At 41.5% G+C, this 26,175-nt stretch overlaps 1 protein-coding gene across 1 annotated transcript in view; it reads left to right on the top strand.

The window, feature by feature from the left end:
- Window positions 1-25,189, top strand: part of Diras2 (DIRAS family GTPase 2) — a 30,459-nt gene extending 5,270 nt beyond the window's left edge. The window contains exon 2 of the mRNA XM_047526006.1: window positions 21,246-25,189. Coding sequence (XP_047381962.1) covers window positions 21,282-21,881 — 600 coding nt within the window. The 5' untranslated portion in view covers window positions 21,246-21,281 and the 3' untranslated portion in view covers window positions 21,882-25,189. The remainder of the gene's footprint in view (window positions 1-21,245) is intronic.
- Window positions 25,190-26,175: the final 986 nt, after the last annotated feature.

Below are 26,175 nucleotides of genomic sequence, written 5' to 3'. Positions count from 1 at the left end.
TCTTTGTTCTTCATTTTTTTAAATGTTTGTTTAAATATACCTGTACTACGATTTCAAGATGCAAAAATAAATCAGGTTGTTGGGGCAAATATTTAAACAATAAAGAATGAAAATGATGTAAATATGGAAGAAACCTTAATGATCTCAGGGCAGGGACAGATTTTCTAAGGAGAATCCTAAACTGGGATACTAAAAAAGGGCAAATATGTTAAATTGGCAGAAGATAAGAACTAACATAAAAGAACAGAGAGTCGCCACATATTTGAGATGAGGCCTGATGGTTTTCAAACTCTGTGGTCCTTGGCATCACCTGATGGGGTTGCTGAGTTCCAGCCTCTGAGACTTTGGGCTGGGATGTGGCTCAGTGGTAGAGCTCTTGCCTAGTATGCTTGATGCCCTGGGTTTGATCCCCAGCACTGTGGAAAACCATACCAACCCCTGAGACTGTGATTTGGCAGGGTCCAAGCATTTCTAATGAGGTTCCAGGTAATGGTCATAATGCCAGGCTGCGAGGACAGTGTAGAGCCACTATCTTAATACTGTGTAAGAGGAATGCCACCCTTGCAAACTAACAGACAACTGGGCAGGGGACAGGAACAAGCAGGGTTCAAAACCACAGTTACTTTTAACATATGGAAAGATGCTCCATGTCCCCATATTAAGTGCAATTAAGTCAGTAATGAGAAACAGACATCTTGTCACATGAGAAAAGATCAAAGAGTTTGATGATGCACTGCGTCAGGCACCGTGTGAGGAGGCAGTGTGCACGTACTGCGGAGGGACAGGTGGTGGAGAACTCGGTGGTAATTTGGAGCGCAAGGGGTGATCTATATCAGATTTAAAATGCAGTTCTACTCATAGGAGTTTTCCTTCAGACTCAAACACTTGATGAGATGCTTGTGATAAGGCTGTTGATTGAGGAAAAGACATCCCTCAAGGAGTCTCTGTGCAGCTGACACAAACACAATCTGGTCTAAATATACTCTCAGGGACAAATCTATATGCAACACCGTGGAAATGATACTCCACTAGTGTCTCTCTCTCTCTCTCTCTCTCTCTCTTTCTCTCTCTCTCTTTCTCTAACTAAATAGTTGTCAACAGATGTCTTTTTGACTGTATACCCTGTGTTAACACCTGATCACAATGCTGGGCCTTACCAATGGCCACACAATTTGTTATTCACAATGAACTATTGGACCTCAGCTTTCCTTTTTCCATCTGATTGATGGCAAGTGACCATTGTGGAGATGGAGACAAAAATCACTTTAAGTTGCCATTTTGGATTGTGAAACCATGAACCCATTATGTTAACATTAGGAAAGTACTTTTTTTTTTTTTTTTTTTAAACTTTTTAATTTCCAAATGTGAAGTTGGGTTGGTTTTTGCACCAGGAACCATTTTATGATATTTTCTTTCTTACAGTGACATTCTGAGATCTTTCATTAGATTTCCATCTCTGTCCTTTAGGACAATTTCAGATTTCATTGAAGTCATTCTATTCTGGAAACACAAATTATGTTTAGGGCTAAGGCTTCTTTTGTTACAACCCTAGGGCAGCCAATGGGACTCACAACTCTTAATTATGAGGCTTATACTAATTAGAAACCATCCTATTTAGGAACTGTGAGTCTTCCTATTTTTACAGTAAACACACACACTTGCACAGCATGCACAAACATGCCTTCCTTCTCTAGAAGATGATCAGAGAGTCATCAGAGCTCAGAGGAAGGACTCCTTGGAGGGAAAAGCTCTCCTTCCTTTGTCATTCACCTGGTAAGAATACTAAGCATGGCATCATCTCATTCATCCTGCCACCAGCAAAGACAGCATGGAGTTCCTACTCTGATCTCAGTCTCTCATGGGTTGACCTTCACTGGTAAGATTTATCAGGCCTCTGGCCTCTGGTATTAGAGCTCCAGTAAAATAATAATATAGCTATCCCAAGATGGAAGCATAACCCAAGATTTCCTCCAAATGTGTTACTACACTTGGTGTAGTTGCTTGGAGTTTGGCTTTTGGTGTGGCTCTTTTATGGAGTATCTATAACATTTTCGGAGGAGTCAGAAAAAAATACACAGTTATCATTAGAAGCTGCCTAATATCATCATTGTAATTTTCAAATGAATATGATATAGACTTGAAAGGTGCCTGGCAAGGTTACAGGTTAGTATGAAAAACTTCCTCAGCCTTTGGAACCCAGAGGTCCTTGTTCAATGGTAGCCCCTTTGGATTGGCTGGGGGCCCTTCCCAGATCTGCAATCATTACCATGCCTCGGTGTAATAATATGTTCTTAAAGATTTTGCTGGAAATACCCTGCATGACATGTGGTATTCTTCCATGGTTTTCCTGTTGTTATCAAAACTAGCCTTGCGTTTCTCTTCTCTTGAGCTTTTATGTCTTTTTTCTCTTCTTCTTCCATCCATGTTTGGACTCAGACTTGAACTGTGGTTCCATCACAGATGGGCTGTGCAGCAGCTTGCTGTTACTTTAACCATCTAGAGTCTCAGTTTCCTCTTTTGTAGAATGGGGTTACCAGTCCCTAGCTCAAAGGTATTTCGAAGATATGCTTTTCTTGAAACTCAAGTTCTTGCTAGGCATTGAGGATTGCTGGCTGTTTGGGTGTCTGCTGTCTGGTCAGCATTTCAGTGGCTCCTTTTTGTATCTCAGATTTATCCTTCTTCTTTACGACCTGGCAGGAAGCCCAGCATCTAATAGGTGTACTCCGCATCTGCAGGGAATTCTGGCCTCTAGCCTCGGCCCCTCTTAACCTACCCAGTACTCACACTCTCAAATGAATCTGAACATATTGATTTTTTTCCTTATATTCTCTCTTTGGGTTGGACCAACATGGACTCCAGTGTGTGTCTGGTTAACCTCTTGTTCCTTTTCTTGCCAACACTCATCCTCTGCTTTTTGAGCTTCTCCCTCTGTGGTGGGTCCTGATTCATTTTGAATATGAACGTATATGCCCTGCTTGGTATTTTTTGTCTTTCTAACCTTGAGCTGGTCATCTCTGGACAATTTCCAGCTGTCTTGGTCCCCAATGGAAGACTGTGGAGGGTCTACTCGAGTTCCCAAGGCTGAATAATGCTGTTTGTCAGGGGTCTAGACATTTGGTGGCTTTGCTGTTTTTCAGCACACATCGTTAGGCTACGTAATAACTACAGAGAAGACATAAATAACTATCTGCCCTTGTCTCTCTCATCCTATCAGCTCCTAGCCTCCTTCCTGGATGTTCTTCTCTGTTCCTCAAGGGCGTGGAACGCTGGTTCATCTTCCTCCTGATCTTAAATGTCATTTAGGGTAACTAAATTCACGTTTTTTTCTTCACTCTTTATGGACACGGATGTAGAAGGATCTTGCCAGGGCTGAGAACTCCTTGCCCTCAGAGGGACCAATGGTGGCGTCCTCTCTGACCACAGCATCCTCCTGTGGCAGCGTGCGTGCTCAGCCTCTCTTGGAGCCTCTCCAGGAACTTACAGTCTATCCCAGGGCACTCCATCGTCATCTTCCCATGAGGAAACTGCCTAAGGACAGTTTCTCAAACCGTATCCCCCTTGTTAAGTGATGCATGACAGTATCTCATCTGACTTATTCAGTGCCATAAGATGGAAACCTAGGCTTTCCTGGATACTTCTTGTCCATCACTCTACCGCTTAATCCTTCCCCCCAATATATCACCAGTTGCTCTTGATGTCTTGTTAGCTGTTTTGTCTTCTCTGCCACTCCTTTAGTCAAAGCCGACCTAATTTGTCTCTCTCTACATGATGACCAGAACAGCTCCAAGGGCTGCTCATTGTCCTCTGAAGCCCCATGTGATATTAGCCAGGATTCTTCAGCAGTCTCACCTTGCTACCCTCTCCTGACCACTGTGGTCACGGTCCTCTCCTTCCAGTGTCTAGAAGGCTCCATGCTGTCTCCCTCCACAGAAACTGCGCAGGGCATCCTTCCCCAGCAGAGGCATGAATAGGACATCAGCAGGGGCCGCACTGTCCTGTCCTGTTATTGAAATAGCAGCAAGGTCTGCACTAGTACCCTGCGGTTTTAGCCTAGATGCCACATGGAAGCTCCCTCCCAGCCCACCAAAGCTTCCTTAACTCCCACAGATGCACGAATGGTGTCACAGCAAAGAGGAGACAAAGTCAGAGATCTCTGCTCATGTTTTTTGCCCAAGACAAGAGCATTAGAAATAAAATACAGATTCAGTCATGCACTGAACCAATCTCTCAGGTCAGGCAGTGTTTAAGCCTCGGGATGGCAGAGGACACAGTTGTAATGAATGGAATGGGTAAGAAACCCATGTGGAGCTTTTGCATAGTAGAAGTAAATACAAACTTTTTTAAAAAGTAAATTAGGTGGTAGATCAGAAAGGGATTGTGTTCAGGAGAAAATAAAGCGAAGACGCTATGAACGACCAGAGTTGATGTTGGGGTTGTAAATTGGGACAGGGTGATCCGGGGCATTCTCATTGAGAAGGTGGGGGTTCCAACACTGACCTGTGGGAGGCCAGGAGTGGGACATGTGGACCTCTGTAGGAACAGTGATACAGATACAAGAAGCAGCGTGTGCAAAGACCCTGAGACAGGAGTCTGGTAAGTGTGTCCAGAAAGCAGGAAGAGAGAAGTGTGCCTGGAATGATGTGAGGCAAAAGAGTGGGAAATTGGGGTGTTTAGAGAGTGGGCAGAGCCCTCTAGCTGATATCCCCAGGAAGACAGGACAGCTGATGGAGGAATTTTAGCATTTGAAGAAATGTTCTGGAACCTAGAGGGAGAATTGATTGCAGCTGCTCAGGGCTTGGGCGGCTGCTGCAGAATCCAGGTGCTTGGAGAGTCTGTGGAGGAGATCTCTGACGAGCGTCGCTGATGGAGTAGATGTGAGGTCTAAGAAAGCAGAGAGCTAAGGAGGACTCCAGCTGTGGGCCTGGGTAAGCTGAAGGATTCTGTTGGTTGAGAGGAAGAAACTACAGAGGAGCACTTTGGGGGTGATGTAGGAGCTCAGTTTCACAAGGTTGTATTTCTGATGTCTCCTCAGCACTCAAAGATGTCAAGGAGAGAGAAGGTCTGTGGTCTGCAGTTTAGGAAAGAGGATATGGTCATAGGCGTGGGGTTGGAGTTGTTGGCATATGGGTACCATTTAAAGTACAGTAGAGAAGGGAGGAGTAAGTGGGATGGAGGTGTGAGCCTGCCTGGTTATGAGTGATGGTGTTGATCCCCCTCTCCGCTACCACCCTGGTGCAAGCCAGTCTAGGTACACAGCAGGACTATTGCTGCAGCCTCCTGACCTTTCTACCAGCAGGGTCCTCAAAGTGGTCATTTCATAATGGAGGTCAAAACCCATCACTTCCCTGCTTGAAAACCTCTGGTGGCTTCCCATCTTTCTCAGAGTGCAAACTGACTTCTTTCCCATGTTTAAAGGCTCTGCAGGATCCACCTGTCCGTGCTCAGCCCTGCTCCTCTACTTGGCTGACCTCATTTGCTTTGCCTCCGTTGGAGAATGCTGTCATGTGACTTTAGTGTGTGGGGCAGCTTCTGTGTTTGCCGCCTACTGTTTCCTCTGCCGGGGGAGCTACCTCACAGATTTCCACAGAGCTCATACCATCACCTCTCTAAGACATTTGCTGGAATATAAACTTCTCAGGGAGTCCTTTCCTGACCTCTCAACGCCTCTGAAGTCGACAGCATATTCTTGAAATGTAATGGAAAGATATTGCATTCATGTGTTTTAACCAGATGCATCCACCTGGAAATCTTGCATTTAGAGACCTTTTTTCATGATTAAAATGTTTAATTTTCAAGCTTTTAATTGTGCCTATAGCAAAGTTTTTAAGGATACATTTGTATTGTTTTGGGCAAAAGCATGTACAATTGCTCCCTTGGTATCTGAGAGGGATTGTTCCAAGATGCTCCAAGGATAGCAAATCTGTAGATTTTCAAATTCCTTATATAAGATTTAGTATTTGTGTGTAACCTATACATATCCTCTTATGCTTTAAAACATTTCTAGATTACTTGTAATACCTAATATAACATAAAGCTATGTAAGTAGTTGTTATACTATATTGTCTATGGAATAATAAATGACAAGAGAATAAAAGTCTAAACATGTTCAGAACAGACAATTTTTTTTTCTAAAGATGTCTTATCCAAGATTGGTTGACACCATGGATACAGAACCCATGGATATAGAGAACCAGCTGTAATGGTGGAATCCTATTTATGTATCTCTCTTTAAAACGGTCTCTCTGTGAGATGATTGATTTTCTAAAGCAGGTACTGTGTCATATTTAAAATATAACCATTATATTATAGGAATGGAGGAAGTATGCTTATTTTTGTAAAATGTCTGCTCTATGGCATGCTACTAAAAGCCTCCTGTCAAATGGAAAATGCTAATGAATTTAGAACAGTTGTTCTTTCCAGTTGTTCTTTCCATAAAAGCAAAACGTAGAACTTGATATTAGTTCTGCAACTCTTATTTCTTTCTTTCTTTTTTTTTTAATTTGCAAAATAACTAGTGATCCTTCCTACAGTAGCAGTTATTTCCATTATATGGTGAAGGTCTTATTTTTTATATCAGAAAAAAAATATCCAAATGCTTGATAGTTGCTCCTGCCTATTTTTGGTTTCAAATTTCTTTGCTGCAACAATTTACCCATGAACGACGCAGTGAATTCACCCTGATTCTGTGTCCGTCATGTTAATAGACATCTTTGTGCCATTTAAAAATTTCAATTGACACGGCCATCCTAGGAGTATTTACTCTCACGTAGTTTCTCAAAAGACTGTGTTTTGATTTTGCTTCTTTAAAGAGTTCATTTACTCTTCCTGGCACAACATTCCTGTTAGCTCCCTCTCTCTCTCTTTCTCTCTCTCTCTCTCACTCACACACACACACACACACACACACACACACACACACACACACAATGTGTTTTTCACAGTGAGTCATATGTGCCGAGTGTTTCCCACGTGTCGGCCATCGGGTTGGAAGGTGGTGATGCTGATAAGCAATGCCAGTCCTCCCTGCAGAAAGACTTCCCTGTCAGTCCACAAGTAAATACTGACAGAAGACCAGATGCCCGCATATCAGATTTTTGAAAAAGAATCATTCTGGTAAATAGTAGATGAGCTGAGATAGTTTAAAACCCTGATACTTTTACCTAATTGTTAAGCAGTCTTCTTCTTTATTTTGGGTTTTTTCTACCTTCAGTATTTCTGTATTTTTTTTCCTATAAATTTTCCTGTAGCATTTTAAGAAAGGAATGAATTTAAGCTTGTCACAATACATTCCGGAATGTTGTTTCATATATTTTACAATAGCAGGGAAATCAGGTATTCTTTTTTTCCCCCCCAGGGGTTTGTGGCTTTTGGCTTTTGTTTATCAAGAAAAAAATAAAAAATAAAAAGAATATTCTAAGCATTTTTTTAGAAACCCAGGTTAGCTTAAATTCTGTGCCATTCGAATTAGGTATTATGTGTTACTAAACCGTGATGAAAAGCACACAAGGCTTTGTATTCATGGTCTTGAACAGTGCAGACTAAGAGACACGATGAGCAAGGTCATAGTTTTCTATTTTCTAGCAATCACAGTTAAAAAGACACGGGTGGAATTAATTAATTTATATATTTAAATAATATCTATGCTGTATGAGCATTTCAACTTGTCAAATGTTATCAGAATTATGAATGAGGTGTTTAACATTCTTTTTTGTTTGTTTGCTTGTTTTTGCAGTGCTGGGGATTGAACCCAGGGCCTTGTGCTTGCAAGGCAAGCACTCTATCAACTGAGCTATCTCCCCAGCCCTAACATTCTTTTTTATCAAAGGTTTTCCAAATCCAGTGCAGCCCGTTTTGATTCAGTCCAGCTGCATGGCCAGTAACTAGTAGCCAGCACCTCAGCCAGCACAGGCTGGGCGGCTCACTTTTACATGCTGTGGGTAATGGTAATGGCTTCACGTGATCACTCACACAACCCCAACATAAAATTCATGCCAGGATGTAGGTGTGCATTTCGTCTTCTTTAGCAACTAGATTTTTTTCGGGGCAGGGGCGGTTGTCAGAGCAGATTAGATCTTTATTGTTTCTCTGTGTGCTGTGGGTGAAGGAGAGGAGCTGTCTGCTTTGCTGATGCTGCCGACTCGCTCACATGAAGTCATCTGTAATCTGTAGTTCTGTTATTGCTAAAAATGTTTACACGGACAGTCACACATGACAGATAATTTCCCATTTTAACGTCTTTCAAGCGCATAGTTTGGTGGCCTTAAGCACATTCACAATGTTGGGTGGCCATCACCTTCATCCGACTCTAGAATTCTTCATCCTCCATAACTCCATCACCCAATAAGCAGCATCTTCCCTTCCCCCACCCTGGTCTCTGGCCACCCCATCCTTTCTGTCTCTCTGACTCTGATTGCTACTCTAGAAGCCTCACACATGTGGACTCATACAGTATGTGTCTTATGGCGACGGCTTATGTCACTTGACATTGTCTCTGATATTCATCTGTTTCATAACTATGGATCGGAATTTCTTTCCCTTTTAAGGCTGAATATATCTCTTTCCATGTACGTGCTGAATTTCATTTATCCATTCCTCTGCTGATAGATATTTGGGCTGCATCAACCTCTAGGTCATTGTAAACAATGCAGCTGTGCACACTGTTGTATGAACCGTCAGAGTGACTATTTTCAGTAATTTTGGGTTGTACCCAGGAGTGGAATTGCTAGATCCTATAGTAATTCTACCTTTAAATTTTTCCACAGAGGCTGAGCCATTTTTTAGCTCCACCAGCCAAAGGGTTTTGATTTTCCCACACTTTTGGTATCATTTGTTACTTTCTTTTTATTTTTAATAGTCACTCTGAGTGGGTATGAAGCATGTTTCATTATGATTTTAATTTGCATTTCATAATGATTAATGGTATTGAATATCTTTTTTGTGTGCTTATTGGCCATTTATAAATCTTCTTTAGAAAAAGCCTATTCAAGTTATTTGGCCCCTTTTAGTTGGTGTCTTTCTGTAGTTCATTTGCAAGTGTTCTTTATACGTTCTGGATACTAGAGCCTTTTGAGATATATGACATTTTTTTTTCCTGTAGATTCTCTTTTAACTTTCTTGATAATATTCCTTGTTGCACAAACATTTTGAATTTGAAGAAGATTGAATTTATTTACTCATATAGAATTAGAAGGGGTCTTGATAACTAAAACAATCTCAAAAAAGCATAACGTTGGAGAACTTTTACCTTTGAAATTTCAAAAACCTACTACAAAGCTACAGTAAACAAAGCAGTGTGGTTTTGGCATATATGTAGAAATATAGACCAGTGGGATAGAATTGAGAATCTAGAAGCAAATCTTCTTACTTATGGTTGATTGGTTTTTAGCAAGGGTCATAGACCAATTTTAAAAAATATATTTTTAATTTGTTCTAATTAGTTATACATGACAGCAGAATGCATTTTGATTCATTGTATACAAATGGAGCACAACTTTTCATTTCTCTGGTTGTGCATGATATAGAGTCACACAATTCATGTGATCATAAATGTCCCTAAGGTAATGATGTCCATCTCCTTCCACCATCTTTCCCACCCCCATGCCCCTTCCTTTCTCTCCTTCCCTCTGCCCAATCCAAAGTTCCTCCATTCTTCCCTTGTCCCCCACCTTTATGGATCAGCCTCCACATATCAGAGAAAACATTTGGCTTTTATTTTTTGGGGATTGTCTTATTTCACTTAGCATGATATTCTCCAACTCCATTCAGTTACCTGCAAATGCCATAATTTTATTCTTCTTTATGGCTGAATAATATTCCATTGTGTATATACACCACAATTTCTTTATCCAGTCATCTACTGAAGGACATCTAGGTTGGTTCCACAATCTAGCTATTGTGAATTGAGCAGCTATGAACATTGATGTGGCTGTGTCACTGTAGTATGCTGATTCTAATTCCTTTGTGTATAGGCCAAGGAGTGGGATGACTGGATCAAATTGTGGTTTCATTCCAAGTTTTCTGAGGGATCTCCATACTGCTTTCCAGAGTGGTTGCACCAATTTGCAGTCCCACCAGCAATGTATAAGTGTGCCTTTTCCCCCACATCCTCGCCAACACTTATTGTTGTTTCTATTCTTGATAATTGCCATTTTGACTGGAGTGAGGTGAACTCCTAGGGTCCTTTTGATTTGCATTTCTCTAATTTGCTAGAGATGTTGAACATTTTTTCATATACTTGTTGCTCAATTATATATCCTCTTCTGTGAAGTGTTTGCTCAGTTCATAGACCATGTAATGGGGAAAGAATTGTCTCTCAGATGACAGATCATAGTGGGACAGCTGGATATCCACAGGTAAGAATGAACTTGGACACCTGTCTCACACTGTGTACAAGAATAACTCAAGGTGGATCAGTTACCTACATAAAGAAACCAAAACCATGAAACTCTTAGAAGAAACATGTGTAAATCTTCATGATCTTGGATTTGGAAATGGAATCTTAACATGATACTAAGAGAATGAGCCATACAATTATCCATGATTTTATTAAACAATTTTTTTAGTCAGTTGCCCATTTTGTAAGCTTGGGTATGGCTGACACTAGAAATTGACCTACCCAAGTACACTCAGGTAGCACTGTGATCCAATCTGCTGGCTGTGAAGGAGGCACCTGATCTGCACACAGTGGGACCCAGGCCTCATGGCCAGACTGGCTGTACACCTTCTCCATGTGTGCAGAGTTTGGTGCCCAGGGGACCTTTGGTCTTTGGTATTCATTTTCCTCCAGGGATTAGTATGCTGCACTGGTATTGGTTACTGGTCCTTCACCAGGGTGACCATAATATTTATTATATCATGATTTTCATTTCTCATGCCCACATGGAAATAAAAGGAACAAACCAGAAGTCATCCCAATGTAATCAGGCTCAGGGCAGTCTTAAAAGTATCATTAAGAACATTTTCTTTGGCTCCTGGCCATCCTGATTTTCCTAAATGAAATTGTTTCAGACAAACATCAGCAAATCTTAAGCTGTGAGCTTATTGGCCTCTTGGAAATGAAACTATTAAAAATAATTTATTCCACTCCTATTCCAAGAAGTAAGCCCTTTCTTCCCACTGACTCTTGCCAATGTTATGTATCTTATAGTGAGTGCCTGAGACCCCCTATCTTCTTCCACCTCTTCTGCACCTGCCCTAACAGTGCTGGGGGTGGGGAGGTGTCTCCAGAACACCATTAAACAAGATTCCTGGGAGAGGATTTTGCATTTCTGGAGAAAGATGAGCCATAGATGTTTAATTCTCAGGGTCTCACTGAATCACTTAGCACCTTACTGTGACTGAGTCCGGCTTTGAACTGCCATCCTCCTGCCTCAGCCTCCCGGGCCTCTGGGATTACAGGCATCATGCCCTGCTTCCTAATATTTTTGATCATGTTTGGTTTAATCTGTGGGTGTGGAATGCACAAACAAGTTTAATTCTGAGTATGATACAATACAGATAAAGATTGCAGGTTTGTTTTACCTGAGATCTTCCTTGTATTTTATTCACCTGGACCTAAGTTTCTTCCAAAGGATATTCAAGTGGGAACCTTTTGTGGCCCAGAAAAATCAAGATCCATTTTCCCTAGAATTGAAGCCCTCAGTGTCTAGGACAGCCATGTACCTGATGTTCAGTATTGAAAAGTTCTGATGTTGAATTCTTTAGTGACACACATTTTTATATCGCTTGAGAGTTTGGGATGGGTAGTGCATTTTCTTTTCCTGTTCCTTACCTTCATCTGCCTGTCTGCATGAAAGTGTTTTAGAAGTGCAGGGGACGGCAATGACAGTACAGTCCAACCAAGTTCAAGAAGAGAGAAATGAAACTGTGCATCTGAAGTCATCCAGACAACTGTCCCATGCAGGGGCTGGCTGCTGGTCAGCAGATCAGTGCATCTCAGAGATCCCCCTGCAACACTTCCACAGCCACTGTGGTGGTACTCTCCTAAGTCCAGTGGAAAATCAGAGACCAACAGGCATTTGGGGAAACCAACAACGTGATGGAGAAGGATCAAAATGAACAAAGAGAGCCAGAGGAATCTCAGGGAAGTGAGGAGAAGAGCAGCAACCAATTTCAGTGAGCACTCTCATTCTAATTCAGTGTGGTATCACAGTTCCTAAGATAAGAAAGTGCTTCTATGAAAAAGGAAAAAAAAATACAGCACAAGAAAGGTTACTGAAAATATAAGGGAGAAGATTCTAGAGGAATCAAGAATAGAAACCATCAACCCGTCATCTAACAGAGGCTATAGAAAGAAAAGGTACAGGGGTGGAAATGATGTAATGTTGAAAAATAGAAGATTTCCCTGAGATGCAGACGAAAACCAGGTTTTTACCCTTTCTGCCCCCTCTCTGCAAAACAAGTTAAAAAGTAGTTCTAATATTTCGTGGTTAAATGTCATAACTTCAAGGTGAGATAAGTGAAGACCCTAACCCTTTTGAAGAGAATGAAAAAGTTCATACTTTTCTGCAAAGGAAGGAAAATCATACTGCCTTTGGATTTCATATCAACAACCCTGGATGCTAAAGTTAAAAATAAAATGACCCTTAAAATCTGAAGAAGAAATAATTCAAATTTAGTTTGGCTATATTCTGAATTTTACCAATTGAGTGAGAGGGGATACACCTAGAAATTTTAATAACATCTGTATTAGCTCATTATTCATTACTATAATGTAATACCTGAGGCAGACTACTTTATAAAGAAAAAGAAGTTTATTGCTGTATCTAGTCAGCATCCCAAGGTGGCACAGGGCAGAACATGGCAAGAGACAGGGAGGATGTGATTGGGTATGTATGGTGTTCAAGTCTGTCTCTTACAGAGACACCAGGATTCAATCATGGGCTCCACTTTAATGACTTTATCTAATAATAACCATTAAAAAAAAAAAAAGCCCCACCTCTAAACACTGTAATCAGGTTAAGTTTCTACTCTCTTAATGATTCATATTAAGAATTAAATTTCAGTATATGAAGCCTTATGTGACACTGAAATCATATTCAAACCATAGAACCGCCTAAAATCATTTGTCAGTTATGTTCATACCAAAACATGAAATATATTCAAGGAGCTAGACAAATTGAGGATTTAAAAAGTTGGCAACAGAGAGTTATTTAGGGAAAAGATAATTCATAAAAAATGTGAAATAAAATGTTGCTGACAGAAAATTGCCCTTCAATAAGAAAAGTTTGATGGAAGAAGTTGACCTTTCCCCTCCCAATGGGGTCCATTCTACTGTCCACTTTGGTAGTGAAAAATATTTCTAAAATTCTATCAATGCTACTGTTGACAAGATTCAGAAACAACCTGTAGACAAAGCACAGGATGCTGACCTTATATTTTAGAACTGCTGGGTGCGGTGGCACCTACCTATAATCCCAGTGGCTCAGGAGGCTGAGGCAGGAGGACTGCAAGTTCAAAGACAGCCTCAGCAATTTAATGAGGCTCTAAGCAACTTAGTCAGACCCTGTCTCAAAATAAAAATATAAAAAAGGGCTGGGGATGTGACTCAGTGGTTAAATGCCTCTGGATTCAATCCTCAGTACCAAAATAAATAAACAAATAATGAATAAATAAATAAAAATTTAGAACAGATTCCAATATTATAACTCAAAACTTTAATACTGGTGTATACTTTAAAGTAGAGCATAACTACCAAAACATCAGATGATAGACTACAAAATGGTTTGGGTATATCTCCTAGATCTCATGTGTTGGAAGTTGGAACCCCAAGGTCATATGTTAATGGTATCTGGAGATGACATTGGGAGGTGGTTAGGATTAGGTTATTCAGGAGGATGATGGCATTGGTGGCTTTATAAGAGAGCTGAAGTTAGCACACTTATTCCGTGTTGCTCTATGGTGCCCTGAGCCCCCTCAGGGTGCTGCAGAGTCCTCACCAGCATGAAGGCCCTCCCCAGATACAGCCCCTGGACCTTGGATCTCCAAGCTCAGCTAACTTTTTTTGGTGGGGCAGGTATCAGGGATTAAACTCAGGGTTGTTTAGCTACTGAGGCACATCCCCATTCCTTTTTCATATTTTATTTAGAGACAGAGACTCATTAAGTTGCTTAGGGCCTCGCTAAGTTGCTGAGGTTGACTTTGAACTTGCGATCCTCCTGCCTCAGCCTCCTGAGCCACTGGGATTACTGGTATGCACCAGTGTGCCCAGCTAACTTAAAAAAAATTATTTTATTGGTTCTTTTTAGTTATATATGGCAGTGAATCTATTTTGATATAATTATCCCATCATGGAATATATCCTATTCCAGTTAGGACCCCATTCCTGTGGATGTACACAATGATAAGATTCACTGTGGTATATTCATGTGCATATAGGAAATTTATGTCAGATTCCTTCCACTGTCCTGAGTTAACTTTTATTCTTTACAAACTACCCAGTCTCTGATATTCAGTTATAGCAGCTGAAAACAGACTAAGCCATGAGGGAATGTAATTGTGTTAATTTCATTGATATGGTCTAAAATCATTAAGTCAGGACAGGAAGATCTATTTAAGTCATGAGTGCATGATCTAAAATCGTGAGGGCAAATGCCAGAAAATGAAAACTGTTTTCAATCTTTTAACAGTGGTTGTTTCTGAGAAGACAGGGTGGGATAATCTAAAGAAAGGGCCTGGTATCGATAAAAGAACATTTTATACTCACCTTATGTATTTTTAATCAGGTGCATGCACTGTGTTGTTTTTTGCTTTTTTTGAAGTTCACTATTGCAGATGGTTACTAAACAGTGATCACTGAAGCTTTCTCCTGCCCTTTTGGTAAGTTCAGTGGTGTGTGTGTGGGTCTGGGAAGGTTTATACTGAGCATGCTGAGTGGCCACTACCTCTCTCTCTTCTCCTCTCTTTGAAGACAGGTCTGCCATGCACACCCTGGATCCCAGTGACCCCTGCATCCTTCCGATGTGCTCCATCAGTTACCCACCACCAACTCCATACAGGAGCTTTCCCGCTTCTCTGATCTCTACCTGACCTCTTTACCGACTGCCTTAATCTCCAGGTCTCATGAAAGAGAAATCTACATTTCCTGCCTAGTTTCTAGCAATCCCTTCAGTCTTCATCGCTGCCACACCCGGGGCAACAGGACTTCTCCCTTCAGAACCCCACTGTATCATTTATAGGAAACTTTGCTAGTCATCATTTAACTCCTGTGTTTCAAAACCAAAACTTGACTTCCTGTTTCTTTCATTGTTGATCCTGGAACTAATTTTCCTCAAACTACAGGAGACTGAGAACAAATTCCATTGAACTCCCAGTTTTTTTTATGATTTCTCTTTTAAATTTTGAGATTTCATTTCTGCGTGATCATTTTAAATGAATGCAATCACTGAGAATGATCGAGAAAATCACCTTATGGAAGAGCACAGTGTTAGCCTCTGTAAACTCTCACCTGCATGGAGATGCTCAACATTTCTAGTACCCAGAAGGCAGTTGTCCGGTTGGATCAGGTTGTTGAGGCAGCATCTTTTGTATTGCTTTTGCATATTTGTGAAGGTGTTCATTCAGTGTTATTATTTCTCATAGTATGAATGTCATGGAACTCATGCTTTCTATTGTGAATATTTGGGATGTTCCCATTATTTCGCTATTAGGAATAAAACTAAGCCTCTTACTCTTAATGTATTATTTTTCACACTGTGATCCATGACCTATTTCTCTCTATCTGTGAATAATCAATCAACATTGTATTATATGCAGTTGATTCTTGCTTCTCTTAGTCTTTTTTTTTTTATTAATAGCTTTACGGCAATTAAAAAGTACAACTCAGTAGTTTTTAGTATGTTCAGATGGTTTTGAACCTATTGCCACAATTAGTGTTAAAACATTTTCATTGCCACTCAGGAAACTCTGTTCACACTATTGATTACTTTCTATTTCTCCCCAATGTGATATGCCTGTCTACTGCATATCACAAATATACTGCTGTTTCTGTGTTAGTCAGCTTTCTGTCACTATAACTAAGTACCTGAGATAGTTAACTTAACATGAGAAGAGGTTTTTTTTGGTTCACAGTTTTAGAGTTTTCAGTCCATGATTGACCCCTTTGCTTTGGTGGGTCATCATGGTAGGAATACCAAAATTTCAGCTCATGACTGTGCAGTGAAAGAGAAAAAAAGACCAGGTCCCCCTTTGAGAAAGCACTCCCAATGACCCAATGATCTCCCACCAGGTCCCACCTCTTAAAGGCTCCACCATCTCCCAATGGCCCTATTCTAGGAAATAAGCCTTTCCCACAGGGATCTTTGAAGAACACTTAGATTCAAGGTAGTGCAAACTCTATAAATTTCAATTCTGCATTGTCTCAAATAAGAGGAATTAAATGTGTGTGTGTGTGTGTGTGTGTGTGTGTGTGTGTGTGTGTGTGTTTAACATCTCTTTCACTTGCTCTAATGTTTTCAAGGTTTATCCAAGTGGTAGCATGAATCAGTACTTCATTCCTTCTTATTCAGAGTACTATTTCCTTGTAAGGATCTATCATATCTTACTTGTCCACTAAGTTGATGGATATTTGTATTGTTTCTACTCTGGCTATTACTTATGATATTGCTATAAACATTCATGTATAAGTTCTTGCATAGCCGTATGCTTTGATCTCTCATGGGTACGTACCTGGGAGGGGAATTTCTGAGGCACATGGCAATTTTATGTTGAACTTTTGGAGGAACTCATAGAATGTTTTCCAAAGAAGCATGACCATTTTGCATCTTGACTGACAAAGTACCAGAGTTCCAATTTCTCCACATCCCTACTGACATTTGATGTTCTCTGTTTTTGTTATTATTTATTGTAGTCATCTGAGTGGGAAGGAAGTGGTATTTTGATGTGCTTTTAATTTGTTTAACTTTTAATGACTCGTGATGTTGAGAATGTTGTCATGAAACCTCATACACCTTCTTTGGAGAAATAACTATTCAAGTCTTTTCCCCACTTCTTAATTGAGTTCCTTTGTTGCTGAATTGCAGAAATTGTTTGTAATGAAACTAATACGACATCAGCTGTATGATTTAGAAAATGTTTTCCCATCCTGTGAGTTTTCTTTCTTGATGATGTCCTTTAATTTTGATGAGGTCCAATTTGCCTAGTTTTAATCTTGTTGCTCATGAATGTAGTGTCACATCTAAAAATACTATTTTTTAAAGACAGATAAGAGTCATATTATTATCGCACAATATTTAGCACTCATGGTTATGGGCTCGATTCAGTACCATCGGAGAAGTTATTTCATCTGTTCCATATCATTTTCCCATATACGCACATCTGTAAAAGAGCATTAGTGTGTCTATCTGTAAGACTGTTGTTAGTGGTAAAAGATACATGCAAAGTACAATGAAACATTCTTGAAACATAGTATGTGCTCAGTAAAAATCGCCATTGTTAATATTATTGTCACTGATTATTTGGAAAGTTCACATGGGAAGGGAGTAAGAAGTTGATTCATTTTATGAGACATAAACATTAATGGTAGTTTAAGTTTGGCATGAAGAAGAAGAAAAAAACATCATTTAATCCTGGATCACAAAGATTTATGCTTATGTTTTCTTTGGAGAGTTTTTTAGCATAAGTATCTGACCTGTTTTCTGTCACTTATTACACAGTGTGAGGGAGGGCTCTACTGGGATTCTTCTGCATGTGAACATCCAGCACGTTTGTTGAAAAGACTATTCTTTCTCCACTGAGTTTTCTTGGGAGCTTTGTCAAAATCAATTGATTATTTCTGGACTCTGAATTCTATTCTAGGCCTCTCTATATCTGTACTGTGCTAGTACCATGCCGTCCTGATTATTTTAGCCCCGTAGTGAATTCAAAGCATGCATTCTCTAGCATTTTTCTTTCATTTTTCTCCAACATAAACCTTTCAGTTTTGTTGATTTTTATCTACTCTTTCCTAATTCTGAACATGATCTAAATTTTCCTTGGATTTGGTTTGCTTTTTCCTCCCCACAGTTTTAAGGTGGAGGATCAGGTTTCTGCCTCCAGGTCTGAATTCTTCCTTATTAAGGCGTAGGTAGCTGTGATTCCCCTCTGTGCCCTGTTACGGCCTTCTGGCTCCTTTTCCTCCTTCTCCACCTGACTGCTCCTTGGTGACCCTTCTCTGCTTGATCCTTTCTGAAAGAAGCCAGGCACCTGTGCTGGGGACTGTGCCAAGTGCCTAGTCGTACCATCTCGCACGCCCTCCACGGCGGCCCTATAGGAAAGGGGACTTGTCATCTCCACTTATCACTCAGGCAACTTAAACACACAAAGTTTAGGCAACTCGATGAGTCTCTTAATAGCATAAATTGGATTTGGCATCTACTCTTCTCCTTCCACTCTCCTCACTCTCTCTCTGGGGGAGTTCTGAAGGTCACAGTGCTATTTTGATATGGATGACATCCCTGTTTCTATCATTAGCTTGTGAATCTCTGCTGAACTTCTCAATTAAACCCCATCACCTACCAGATGTCTCCCCACCTGCCCTGCAAGCCAACCCCACTTCAGCTCCTTCCTGGCCACCACCTTGTCTCCAAACCTCCTTCCCTTGTCTGTCGTTTGATTAATAATGCTGGCTCCTTCAGACCACTCACAGATGCCGGTTTACACTAACTTCCTGCCCTGGTATGAATATCAGTTCTATTTCCTGTATTGTTTCCTTTCCATAAAATTCCTTCTTCCGATGGACATGCCTGTTGATCCTCTGCTATCTGGCAAATCCCAGCCCTCAGTGAGTTGCCTCTTGGGTTCCAGGCAGAATTTGAAGCCCCACTGGGTTCCTTTTCTGCCTTTGTTTATAACTTCATTATAGCATCCACCATGTGGGTATAAGGTATCCACCCTTGAGTTTTTCTGCTGTCTACTGCACTGAGTTTGCATAGTATGTAGAAGGTATTGTATAAAGCTTGGGAACTAACTGAATGGTTCTAAGACGAGAGAATATTGTTTACAATTGGAATAAGAACTGTTTGAGAGAGAGGGTCATTATGGAGTTACTGCCCCTGATCTACCTCACAAATGCACATTAAACTTTAAACCCCTTGGCCAACCTGATACCATTCATCTTCCAGGTTCTTGCTCTTCCTCTTTAGAGACATTATTCCTGACATCCTAGGTTTAATTAGATTCCTTCAGATCTCTCTTGCAGAACTTGCAGTGATGTAACTTTTAAAATATTTGTGAAATTATCTTTTTTTTATATCTCCCTGCTCCACTTGATCTGAACTCTGTGAGGAGACATGTTGCCTAGGTCTCATCTCTGCACAGTTGTCTCCTGTCCCCCTGGCCTGGAGCCTGGCCTCTAGCCAAAACTCAACTGATATTTTTTTGGACAAATGAATAATAGTCACCATGATTCTTTTTTGGTTAGTAGTGGCTATCTTTATTTGGTTGCTAGTTTCATTATGGAGATGCCTTACCATCACTGGTCACATATTCTGCAAACTCATAAAGAGCAAATCCTGTGGACCTAGAGATCTTTTGGTGACATTGGGATTTGGGGCTTGTTAGGACAGGTTCTCCTTCAGTTAGATTCTTAGATTCAGTTCTGGAGTTAAATACCCATAATACTAAACAAGTCTGAGTGAGAAAAGTGGCTTCCAAGCTTCACTTTGAGAATGCAGAGGGGAGCTTCAAATCAGATTCCATATGTCATTGATTCTTTTTAAATTTAAATTATAGGACAATTTATTTTATTTGTCCCAATGCTACACTCTTGGGTTGATCTTGATTATTTCATGAGCATTGACTACACTTCATCAAACTCTTAAGCAGGCTCTCTTTTAGTCTTTTCTTGCTAATGAACTTCCCGACATCTTTCTATTTCCTCTTTTAGCATAGATGCTTCTTCAGTTTCTTGGTGGGTTTAGGATTCTAAAGTATACACAAGAACAACTGAGGATCTAATCGAGCCAATTTGTAGGCAGATGTCCATGTTGAAATCAGGAGACAGGAGGTTGCAGTTTGGGACTTTGATCTGACATTCTGTCTGCCAGGAGATGCACAAACCCATTTCCTTCCATTGTTAATTATGTTTAATAATTTTTACTGGACTCCGAAAATGATTTTGCTCAGCAATGCTTATTATTATTCCATAATTACTCTAAGAATAGAAAAGCAAAAATGAACACAATGCTTGTCTGCAGAAATGAATGGATTCCAGGATTCACATCAGCATTCCCTCTCCGTTAGTTTTAAAAATATATGTATTGCAAAATTCTCTGTTTTTGCATGCTAGGTCCTTCCTTGCCAAAGAGGAGACAGGATCAAAGATATTTGTTGATTTAAAAATGAAGAAAACGCATGTACAATTCCCTTAGACCAGGGGTCATGTTTGTGATGGAGGGAACTTCCATTCTACTCAATTTTAATGACTGCTAATAAGTCGTTTACATAGATAGGCTGGTGACATTCAATTCGTATGATTCTTAAAAATAAAACACATCTAATCATTTTAGGTTTGATGAATAAAACAACTATCCAAGTTTCTTAGTTAACTTTTAAGTCTTTCTACTTGGTGGAGACAGTCTATGCCACGGCTTAAGTAATGTTCAGGACACCATGACCAGCCCTTTGTACAGGCAGCCTGTGACTGGCCTGGCCTCCATAGTGCTTTGGTTGGTGTCCCAGCCTTGCCTCTCACTGGCTGAGTGACACTAGTCCTGAGCCCTTCTGTGTTTCATCATAGCACATCAGAAATAATGACTCCAACTTCTGCAAGGTGGTGAGATTTCATGAGTTCACATGAATGCTAAATAAATATTAAGAGCTTCCTCATTTCCTTCTCCCAGTATTTGAAAAAAATCACACATTGTTATGACCAGTATATGCTGTGTGTGTGTGTGTGTGTGTGTGTGCACGCGCGTGTGTTCGAGGAAGGCATTGGTGAATTTCCATGCCCTTGTCTTGATTCCGTCCCTCTTGGGCTGAATCTGCATCTTCTCCCTGGGCAGAGAGTCTATGTATGACCAAAGATGCTCAGAGTCAAGATCCAATAAGGAGAAACAGCTGGTTCCATGTAGCTACTGAGTAGATTGGCTGCCCTATGGGAATCTGAGGATTGGCCATATTTATTGGATATAGAATTGTAGGTGTTTCTAAATGAAATCTGTTCTTACACTGGAAGAGTGAATGCAACAGTCAAAAAGAAAGCAAAGCAATACTTTTTTAAAAAATTCTTAAATAAATTAACTCTCTCACACATCTGGTTCCTTTGCCAGGTGTCTCCGGGTTGACAGTTGGAGCCCTCCAGCAACATGCCTGAGCAGAGCAATGATTACCGGGTGGCCGTGTTTGGAGCAGGTGGTGTAGGCAAGAGCTCCCTGGTCTTGCGGTTCGTGAAGGGCACATTCCGGGAGAGCTACATCCCAACGGTGGAAGACACCTACCGGCAGGTGATCAGCTGCGACAAGAGCATATGTACCCTGCAGATCACCGACACCACCGGGAGCCACCAGTTCCCCGCCATGCAGCGGCTGTCCATCTCCAAAGGGCACGCCTTCATCCTGGTGTACTCCATCACCAGCCGGCAGTCCCTGGAGGAACTCAAACCCATCTACGAGCAGATCTGCGAGATCAAAGGGGACGTGGAGAGCATTCCCATCATGCTGGTGGGGAACAAGTGTGACGAGAGCCCCAACCGCGAGGTGCAGAGCAGCGAGGCGGAGGCCCTGGCGCGCACGTGGAAGTGTGCCTTCATGGAGACCTCGGCCAAGCTCAACCACAACGTCAAGGAGCTCTTCCAGGAGCTGCTCAACCTGGAGAAGCGCAGGACCGTGAGCCTCCAGATCGACGGCAAAAAGAGCAAGCAGCAGAAGAGGAAAGAGAAGCTCAAGGGCAAGTGCGTGGTCATGTGAGCGCCCTTCGGCGGAAGGAGCCTCTGCTGTCCCCTGCCTCGCCCCTCCCCCACCCACGTGCAACCATTGTCAGGGCAGCATGTACGATGCCCACGTGTTAAACACTGCATCTGACCGAGGCATACGCGAGTGTCCTGAAGAAGGCGTTCCACACCACCCCCAATAACAGGCCACCCCTCTCTGGAGTCGCAGAATCTGCCAGGCGGTGACAACGAAAGCCAACACGCTCAGTATCCCGGGGAACTGCAAGAGGTGACAGTCATTTATGAGGGTGGCTTTTGCTATTAGGAGGCAGGAGGACTCATACCCTTCAAAGTAGGATAAGCTGAGAGGGCTGAATGTCATCTCTACGCACGAGAGAGCGTGTTAACTGGGGGCTACGGGCACCAACCCAAACCAGCCATTTCTCTGCTCAGAAGTCAATTACATCTTTTGGGGTAGCGATCAGATAGAGGAGGTGAGAAGACCTGTTGGTCCAAAGTGGACCACGGTGGTTCCCTTCCGTAGGTTTTTAACTGGGTTAAAGATAAAGTAATACAGCCTTCCCCAAAGGATGTTCATCCTCAGTTAATTTCCGCCCCAGCTACCCCAAGGGGATGTATTCACCTCCTGTAGACCTAGTTAGCCAGTATCCTGTTAACCTATTATTTATTTTCACATACAAGGATGAGTTCTCTAATAGTGCCCTGGTATGTCAGAAGTTCTTCAATTTTTGAGTAAAGATATTGTGACATTATTATTAAAACATCGCAATAATGTTCCTGTGTCACTCTTTGAGGGTTTTAGAATGTGAAGTTTCTTTCCTTTGACCTGTGAGGGCTATAACTTCTACCCCTCAGATTTTAAATTTAAGCAAATAAAGTAGCTATTTTTAGACTTTTCCCCCCTCCAAGATTTTTATTTTTCTCTTAAATAACTTGATCTGTACCCAGCTGGGTAACAGCCAACAAAGGCCATTCAGTGACCAGAAGCACACCATTTTTCTAAGTGACGTGAACATGTATATGCTACACTTTGCACCTTAATGAAATATTTTGAACAGGAGTTGTTCACTGTGTTTTTGATGACCTATCCATATCAGAACTATATTCCTGGAAAATGCATTTAATTAATAGTAAATTCTCTTGCATGTTCTATTACACATGTCCTCAAAGAGCTGTTCAATGCAGTATTTGTTAATAATTGTTCACCCTAGACACAAGTCTCCTCTTCTCCTAATGATTGTGTGTGCATCCTTAATACTTCAAACCAAATTACAGCCCCTGCTGGTTCCTCCAGGAAGCTTGGGAGGTGATGGCGGCCACAGAGAGGCTCTGAGCAGAGCTGCCTCAGCTTAACTACTCCGCCATTGTGGAGTCTGCCTGGGCTCTGCTTCTTGAAAATTCCCACAAAGCCTGAGTTTCCCTGTTTCCATTGGCAGAATGCATGCCTGCCCCAACTAGTGGACCATCCTCTTGGCAATCTGGGTGGGCAGCAGTACCATGTGTCTTGCAGAGGGAGTCTTCCTGGATGTTGGGCACTAGTGCCAACCCTAGGCAGGGCTTCCAGCTGGAGATGATACACAAACTGCCTTCTGCACCTGCTATTTTTACGTCCCCTCCTATGCAGGGTTGTCATGGCCACACGGACACCTTCATCCTCCAAAGCATACCTGTGCTCTCAGTATTTCCTAGTCTCCTTTAGCTCTTATGTGATTCCCGTGTCTGGTCTTATCCCCTTGGCTCTACCAGTGACTCTCCCTGGTGATGTGTTTAGTGTGTAGGAGGTGCCTTTGAGGAACTTTTGGCTTCATGGTCTTACCATCTGTTTGGGATTCTAGAACAAAACTCCCTCATCTTTACCTGGGAAAATGTTCATGCTGAGAAAGGGAGCCATCAGGGAGCTCAGAGCCTTTGGGGGCATTTATAAGCCCTCTTTAAATTCCTCATACAGGTGCCCTCTGTTGCAAAAGGCCATTCCATAGTATTCCATAATATTCACAATGAGATCTAGTTGTCAGATTTTCTGGAACATGTTTTTCGACATGTCCCTACATTTTTTTTTTTTCTGTTCTCAGAGATTATTAGTTTGTCACTCAAATGTGAGGGAGGTGGAAGAAGTTACAGAACTTTATGACCAACAGGCAATGTGTAGAGTTGGGTGGGTTCTTTCCAACAGTAAAATAGGATCTTTGCCACCAGTGGTAATGTTAATAAGGCTTTTATTGTGAGTGCTTCCCGCCAAGTGTCCCATTCCTATCAGTCATGAGTCAGGACTTCTTTTAGCCCTTTAAAGCCAATTTCTACATGTTTGAGTGTTTAGGGCTTCATCAATTCGAGGAGCTTATAATCTCTGACAATCTGAGTTCACTCAGGATACACGTCGTTCTTTTGTGTTTTGTCGGAGAGTTTATAGGATAGAAGGCTGGTGAAGCCTTCATCCCGGGGCTGCATTCTGCCGTCATTTTCTGTGAACCACACTGAGGGTGTGGATGGTTATGTCAACTTCGTCTTTCAGAAGCTCCCCAACTGACTTGGGGCTTGAGGAGTTAGTACTGGAGCAGATAGATTTTAGCATTTGTTTGGTCCCATCCCCAAATATGGAGTTGTATGGTTCCTGAGAAAATTCCCTACACTGCCTAGAAAGTTATAAAACTCAAAATATTGCTTTGAAGATGGCACTCTGGGATTAAGCATGGGGCTCCATGAGTTCCCCTCTGTCCCCACTGGTCCCCTCTCCATCCAGTGACAAGCCATTGGCATGCATACAATGCAGCAAGACCAACACAAGAGCAATATTGAATTGTTCACTATATCTAAAATTATATATATTATATAACTTATCTTCCTGCATTTTTGAAATATTAAAGTAGTAAACTGTACATATCTGTAAGCTAGTATATTTGTTTCACTGTTTATAATATTTAAGAAAGGCTCATTCTTTGTAGAACAAAATATGTACTAAATATTTTAAAAAACTGCTCTGTGATACTTTTTTTTTCTTCTTCAAAATTTGTAATGTGTTGCTCCTACATAAGCTCTCTGGAAATATCCATAACTAATGGGACACCTGTAAATCCCTGAAGACATCTTGGAATTCAGTAGCCCGCAGACCATCTGTAGACAAAGTATTTGCAGAGCATGACTTTTATATGTGTGGGGTATCAATATGTATATTTATATTAAGGTGTATCTATTGTTACGATTCTGTTCTCTTATATTTTATTTACTCTGCGGGTCTAAAAATCCCCCTTGCATACAAATTTCTAGTTGCAGTGATGTTCTGACAATCATGGAACATATTACAATAAAGTTTCAGTTAATGACGCCCTGGCTGGGTGGTGCTGACATTTCTTGTCCTTAAGTGTGTGGCAGATCTGTGATGGTCTTCACTGGCTGCAGCTGTGTGTGCTGGCCAGCCTATGATGGGATGTCTTGGCTGGGAAAAGGCAGCTTACCTTGGGGATGGGGAAATCCTGCTGATCCTTGCCACTGGGTGGAAATGAAGCTGATATTCCAGTCAGGGTCAGGTGAGAGAGAAAGGGTAGTGGGGCCCACTTGGCTCAAAATAGGAGGGGAGAGAAACTCTATTTTTTTCAGTTCTGCACCAGTCCCCACTCCAGGCTACGAAATGGGTTTGTTATAAAAAGCCACTAGCATTATTCATCGGTATAGTTACTAGTTGGTCTTTGTTCTTCTTTCTCCACACTATGAAATAAGGCTTCATTTTGGCAACAGAGGAAAAGCAGATCAGAAACTACAAAGTCTTTACTCTGCCACTGAATGACAGGTGACCACAGGCTCTTGGATCCTCTAAGTTTCTGTGAAATGGGAATCATCACTTCTGCAGGGTGGGGGAGACTGAAGAGGAGCTTAATGATGGTCATAAAGCCTTTGAAACTGTCTTGCCACGTGCTGAACTTCCAATGGAGACAGACCAAACCTGCAGACCACAGGGCGCTACCTGGAAGTTCACTGCAGTGTGAAAATAGATCCATGCAAGTACAGAAACCACCAGCAGCTCAGTGTTTCTTGAAGCCTCTTCAGCAGCCTCTGGTCTTATTCTCTGCAGGCCCCTCCATACACTGTCTCCTTTCAGTTCTTTTCTCTCCCCTATCAGTATTGCTACATTATTCAGAGTTTCCCATTTATGGAGATAATTACAATTAGCAGGTCCCATTAGGCCCCATTAAAGGACATTCTGGCACTTATTAAACTTTAATGTGCAAATGAAGCACTCCAGGCCTGGGATTCAGAACCGCCTGAGACAGGGTCTGGTGGGACCTGGGATTCTGCATTTCTGGCAGGCTCCTAGG

The sequence above is a fragment of the Sciurus carolinensis genome, chromosome 15 (assembly GCF_902686445.1).
Source record: "Sciurus carolinensis chromosome 15, mSciCar1.2, whole genome shotgun sequence".
In the NCBI taxonomy this organism is placed as follows: Eukaryota; Metazoa; Chordata; class Mammalia; order Rodentia; family Sciuridae; genus Sciurus; species Sciurus carolinensis.
This window is presented reverse-complemented; position numbering and strand designations above follow the sequence as displayed.